Here is a 6,728-nt window from a genome sequence, read left to right on the forward strand (position 1 = left end):
CAGGCAGTTTTAGAAGTATTACGAAAGTGACCAACTCGTGGTATCTTAGTTTACATTTTATTGAAAAAGAAAAAAAAATATGAAAACCCATAACAATGTCTCACATTCAATATGCCAACATTCAAACAAAAACAAAATGTGAAGAAAAGGAAAAAAAAAAAAGTCACACCGTCTTCAATAACCACTCGCCTGCACACCCACAGCTAAAGCAGGAGGTTCCAGAGTTGCACTCCACTTGTGCATGCCACTCGTTCAAAAGGAAACGTGCACACTCGATGACTCTTGCGTAATGAGACAATGGCATAGACACCCGATGTGACAGCGTGTGTGTAGCAGCACAATGAGGTGATGTGGCCAGCCACCCGCCATTCACTCGGCCTTGCTCTTCGGCACGTCCTTGTGGTGAAGGAACACACAGCTCAGCAGGAACACTCCCACCATCATGGAGAATGCGCTGAAGTAGTATGGGTAAGCCGACGGAATGAAACGCTCGTACTGCGTGTGCTGCAGTGGCCTCACCGAAACCTGGAACAGAGAGTTGTCCAAACTTAGGGCTCACGTGCTATGGCACACATGCGCACAAGTGACTAACAATGCGAGATAAGACTGTGACACAGTATGCGAAACCACACATGCAAGGCTGGCCAAAATCAATGCTGCAAACAACTTTTCAAATGTAAAACACAACAAAGCATGCCAGATTAGGCACCCGCACACATTATGCCGATTATAGTCATGAATGCAGGCAACATACTCTTTGACCTGTTAGAACCGCAAGTTAAATGAGTAAGAAAACCACTTAACCAGGTGTTCACATTCAACTCCCACTGGGCTAGGCAATATTATTTCTATTTCTTTTTCATCCGCCTAAACTAATTTATGCTGAAGCAAGCTGCAGAAAGGAATGCTGTAAGCTTAACTCTAAATGCATGGGAAAATATTCAGAGAATCAAGTAAGTAAAGAAGGCAACGAATGAAAATGTTTCACCTGAGTGGATGTGTACAGATGGGTGTAGCCAACGCGGTTATAGTCCACCTTGAATTGGTAGACACCATACACATCTGGCACCTTGAACTGGGCTTCGTACCTCTGACCTGCAGGCGAAAAGGAAAACATTAACTACAGGCTCCAACAGTCCATCAACCACATTAGCATCTAATGCACATACCCATATATGATGGAACTAAACTAAGGCTCAAGCCCCTGTGCACACAATTAAGCCCCGACACTATTTATTAATGTACACTATGCTACAAGAATTAGACAAAGCAACGCATTTACACAACATTTAAGACAGTCTTTGCTTCTCCCCTGAAACTGATCCTCCCGTAAACATTTCACATACCCCCCCAACCCCTCTTTTTTAACCGCCAAAGAGCATAATGGTGGCAACTACAAGAGCACTCCATGACATGCTATTCAAGTAACACGTGTTTTCACTACACAAGATGAAAAAGTATCAACACTGGCAATTGCAGTAAACGTGTGTGGTTTGCAAAAAAAAAAAAAAAGCTTCTATTCAAAGGTTAGCACTCACCCTTCTTTTGGAGCTTGGTTCGCACAAATGGGTCAATACGAACAAACTCCATCTGCAGGTCGTTGGCCTCGAATGGTACCCACTTGTCACCCTTCAGGATTTCCACCTCAATGCTGTACACCTGTCAAATGGCAATTTGCATCTACACTTTCACACAAGCTCAAGCAATGCATTGGCAGTGCAAATGTCTGCCTGACGAAAGCCATTAAATTTTTCCAGTAAAACGATACCTCATACTACTAAAAAAAGTGCTGGTGAAGGATCAAAGAGCCAACTAATCTCATACATTTTGCTCAGTCTTCTTGCAAATAGTACTCTGTGGTTAGGCGCTTAATCCAAGCAGATCTGCCCTCAAGTGATCACCGCCATATTGATTCCGACTCAGTCATGACCAGAATGCCAGAACAAAATGAAACACACTCCTGTGTCATCATGGTTTAGTAGCAAATATTAAAGGCTGACTGATACACAGGAAAGTGCCGGATGTGCACTTTTCAATGTGCATTTAACCTTCAGATTTCTTTTATGCAAAGCGAGGCAGCAAATATAATGGTGCTTCGTATTAATCTGACCGTGACTGCACTCACCTACTAGTTCCTCACAAAATGCTCAAGGTAAGTCCTCACTATAAAACCCCTAACATGGGCAGGCATGAGCAGTTTTCCCGCATGAGCAACCAGACATATAGGGCTCCAGCTCTCCATGAATTTTATGAAAGGTTTCTGCCAACACCAAGCTTGGCACCAATGAATGCCTGGTTCAAGCAACCTAAATCAACACACAGCACTGCCTGCATGTATGTTTAAACCAGGTAAAGTGCAAATGTGCGCAAGAAGGTTCATGGTTTATGGGGGTTTAACGTCCCAAAGCGACTCACGCTATGAGGGATGACGCAGTGAAGGGCTCCGGGAATTTCGACCACCTGGGGTTCTTTAACGTGCGCTGACATCGCGCAGTACATAGGCCGCTAGAATTTTGCGTCCATCGAAATTCGACCTCCACGGACGGGATTCAACCCATGTCTTTCGGATCAGCAACCGAGTGCCATAGCCACTGAGCCACCGCAGTGTGCGCAAGAAGCAACTGTATTGTCATCTCTGACTAGGAGGCTGTCCACTAGGAAATAAATGAGCAAACCAGGACACACAGTGTTTTCTTAGTAGAAGACTGCAATCTGCACATTAAACCACAATCCTATTTTTTGCTCTGGTACAGCCACAGGCAGACCATTTTACTCATTCTCAACAACAGCAGCAATACAGCCATGTCGTCAAGGAAGAAAAATGAAGGAGGACAAACAAGGACATGCATGACTCACAACGTCGTCCATGATGGTGTAGGCCTCAGGCGCACTCTTCTCGCCCTTCTTGTGGTGCTTGATGTTCTGGGCCCTCAACACACCCTTCTCCTTGAAGACCCACTGAGACAGGGCAACGGCCAAAGCCTGGTTGCCGGATGTGGCATGCCTGCACATTTCAAATGTGATGCATGTCAACTCTATGGCGTCATCCAAATCCTTCCAGTCATTATGCAAGTGTTTCACAGCTCTTGGTCAAATGTTTAGGGAAATCCCCCAGGGTAGAGTAGATTTGCAATAAGGGAGTAATTACTCACTGGCACCCAGCGAAGCACAGCCATAAGGCTACAAAGAAAAGCTGTACAACTTCCTCAGAAACTTCGCAGTTAAAGAAAAATTCGTTCTGGTTCGGGGTTCAAACCCGGGACCACCGCTTCAACGGAGCAGTCGCTCTACCAGCTGAGATAACTGGGAGAGCAAGCTTATGGTAGGGAGAGAGCGAATTGATCAGTAACTCGAAGTGGGAACAGTGTTGGTCAAATGTTTAGGGGAATCCCCCAGGGTAGAGTAGATTTGGTGTGCTTCATGGTGTGCTAACCAGACCTCCATCTTCAAGGCACAGCTGATACGCTGGAGATGGTATTGGGGTGAAATGAAACACAAAGCAGTCCATTTAAAAGAGAGTAAAAAGAAAAATGAATTTCTTAATGCTGGGGGGAAATGCAGGTGCGGTTCATTACCACTTACAGGGAGTGTCCATCATTGTGCGTTTGAAGTAAAAACCAACTCCGCTAATCAGCTAAAACCTCATTTTAGTATTTGCGCTTCAGTTGCCCCATTTGTGTTCAATTCGACCCGAAATGTACAGGGCATGCTCAATGCAGCATGTACAATGGTTCTAATGTGAAATGTAATCCCTGTGCTCTTTTTATTTACTTGCTTATTCCTTTCCACAAACACCTGGACAGTGCAATTTTTTGCAACTAGGAGAAGGTTGGAGCCCTAAGTGCCCAATTCTCCAATAGTTAAGTTAGAAACACAATGGAACAACTTGGAATGAGTTTTCTCTCAGCAAAAACACTCTTAGACCAATGCTAGATGCAATGATAAGCAAGCATGATAGTCAATCAGATGGCAGCAAATTTGAGGCATCGAAAACAAATGTGGCACCAGTGGCAAGTAAGTAATCTTGCAATGAACAATGAAAATGTTGTCTTGGCATTTGCCTCCAGGAGTGTAGCATGGTAATCATACATGCTTGTTTGCTCTGCTGTTCCACGATTCTACTTGACATAAAAGCAGTGTCACTTCTTAGCACAAATGCCTCTTTTATTAGATGACACAGTGAACCAGCATAAATTGTATTAAAATGTGCTCATGCACATATTAGTGCGAGATACACTAATAGCACAGAGGTATTCCCACAGTATGTTGCTCCACTTTGTCCTATATAATTTTAAGCGTCAAATTAAAATCAGCATTCCTCTTTTAGGCAAGACTTCCAGCACAACTTCATAACGTACTTCGGTCAGTTTCCAGTCCTATTAAAGGTGCAAAAGTAGCGGCTAATAAGCTTTCTGAAGGCTGTCTGCACAGCAACATATTGCACCATGACATGACACCGTGAAAGGCGCTACAATGGCACTCCAGCAAGGAAATCACCAATGGACTGTGAATTTAATACCTTGATGCTAACAGGCATAGTTGAACGCCTAACTTCGTAAAGGCATCGCATGCATTAAGTATCCAAATTTATCAGACCACATTAAATTAAGAAAAAGATTAACAAGAACTCCATAGCAAAAGCAGACATTGTCCAAATTTTCACAATGCCTACAGGAAACATCTTGCACATACTTTTTCGAATTGGGGGCAGCTTTCTGGACAGGGGATGCAAAGTACTTGTCACTGAAGAACTCCAGGGACCCAGAGAACACTACACGAGCATTGTTCCTCGCTTGCAGTGCAGAAATGAGCAACGTGTTCTTCCCGACGGCATGGGGGTACTGTGAAGAAAAGTTCTCTGTTAGTGACTGCTAGCCTAATATAAAAAAAAAAAATTCCAAGAGTCCGATTGATAATGACGTGTGCGCACCTCTGTGATCTTGTTGTCTGGGTTACTGCTGTAGGCGGTTGAGGATGCGGTGAGCACTTCCAGGACTAGAGGGTTTTCCTGATCAGAGATGACGCTGCAAATGTATGGGGCTACTGTACAGCATTCCGAATATCATGAAAAATGACTTAGCACTAGATGCTGAGGCATCTGTGAAAGCTTCCGAACATACCCAACACCCTTGAAGAGGAGAGGCGGTATGTTTTTGCTACCGACAACTGTGGGAGCATCCAGCAGGTTTTCAGGATCAGCAACAATCGTCGTATGCTGCAATGTACAACATGCCCTGTGACTGCCAAGCCCAGAAAGCTGAAATCGTCTCTGGCAACGCACAATATTCTGAAGTCACGCGATATTCGGTGTCTTCTTCATGAAACACCCACCTTCAGAGTTATGAGCTAGGGGCTAATATCCCAACAAAAGGCTGTACTGCAAGGCCAAGTTGAGTCTCTCTAATTCAAACTTGAAGGGGACAAAAAGTATGAAACTTCAAATTATGCGGAGTTCGAATTAACGGGAGCTTATTATTTAACGTACTTGATGTTTACAGGACAAAAGCATCAGTTCCAGTTAAACGGAAGTTTGAATTAACGAGATTCCACAGTAAAAATGTCTTCGCGCTGCAATCTTCATGTCAAAAGATTAAAGACAAATGTTTCGCTGAACAAGTACAACGATAGGCGCTTATTAAATCGAACATCAGAAGGCCAGCCAACACGAAAGAGGTGAAGCATTCAACAGCATACCTTGCCTTCATCAGACACGTCGTAGTTCATGTGGTCAATCACATAGCTTCCTTCTTCGTCAATCTCGAAGCCACACTCGTTGGCCAGCTCACGGATAACGTCGCCTTGTAGGAATAAATACGACAGTCAAGACAACAGCCAGCGAGTTACTCTAGTGAGCACGGTCGACAGAGAGAGCAGACGCACCGACATTGGAGCTGGCAGCCGCCAAGATATTGCCTCCGTCGTCGACGAACTCTGTGAGAGCTTGGACGTTGATGGTGCCTCCGAACTCTGAACAACAAGACGCCAAGACAACCAGGTAAGCACTGCATGCAACCTTTACCGTGCTAGCGATACCGGCGTTCGCCTACCTTCCACCGAAGGCGAGAACAGGATCAAGTGCTTGTACAGGTATTCTCCATGCTTCTTCAAGGACAACGCTGGGTCATCCGCAGACTTGAAAGTGAGCTTAAAACCGCGATCTGAAAGAAAAGACGAGGTTGATTCAGCGGTAAGAAAACGGTTACAGATAGCGCGTTCAGAACGTATCGTGGGAGTGCACGTCAACACTTCACAAGTTGAAGAGCCGGCGCCGAACTCACCTTGCAAGGATTTGAAGAATATCGAATGCGTCTCTTTGATTGCTAGATTATCTAATAGGACAAGCGTGTCTCCCCCACAAAATACCTGGGGTAATAACACAGAAAACGCGAACAAACAAGAAACTAAATACACTTTCACAGCCATGTTGTTGATGCCGGCAGTAGCCACGGCAGCACCCGCTTCCACGTGTAAAAGTACGAGGGCGTATTCATCCGCGTAACAAGTCGCAGAGTAATCAAATTTGAAGAAAAACGCAACATACACAATTCACGCTTACATGTTTAGCGAGATAACATAAAAAAATGTATAAGTATTTTGCTCGAATTGATTTACTAAAATATACCGATCGAACTATTTCTTTATCTAGAGGTGTATTTGTCTGCATCTGCATCGAGAGCTGAGCCAATCAAAATTGGCCAACGTAAATGCGAAAACGAACTCCTACCGTT

At 44.3% G+C, this 6,728-nt stretch overlaps 1 protein-coding gene across 1 annotated transcript; it reads right to left on the reverse strand.

The window, feature by feature from the left end:
- Nucleotides 1–43: 43 nt before the first annotated feature.
- Ost48 (dolichyl-diphosphooligosaccharide--protein glycosyltransferase non-catalytic subunit Ost48) lies at nt 44–6,490 on the reverse strand. The gene is made up of 11 exons (XM_077654713.1): nt 6,279–6,490; nt 6,048–6,158; nt 5,881–5,967; nt 5,695–5,798; nt 5,121–5,215; nt 4,931–5,024; nt 4,693–4,841; nt 2,857–3,004; nt 1,539–1,659; nt 989–1,095; nt 44–525 (listed from the first exon to the last, which is right to left on the reverse strand). The coding sequence occupies exons 1-11, from the start codon at nt 6,421–6,423 to the stop codon at nt 370–372; spliced, it is 1,317 nt and encodes a 438-aa protein (XP_077510839.1). The 5' UTR covers nt 6,424–6,490; the 3' UTR covers nt 44–369.
- Nucleotides 6,491–6,728: the final 238 nt, after the last annotated feature.

This window comes from Amblyomma americanum, chromosome 2, assembly GCF_052857255.1.
Source record: "Amblyomma americanum isolate KBUSLIRL-KWMA chromosome 2, ASM5285725v1, whole genome shotgun sequence".
Classification (NCBI taxonomy): domain Eukaryota; kingdom Metazoa; phylum Arthropoda; class Arachnida; order Ixodida; family Ixodidae; genus Amblyomma; species Amblyomma americanum.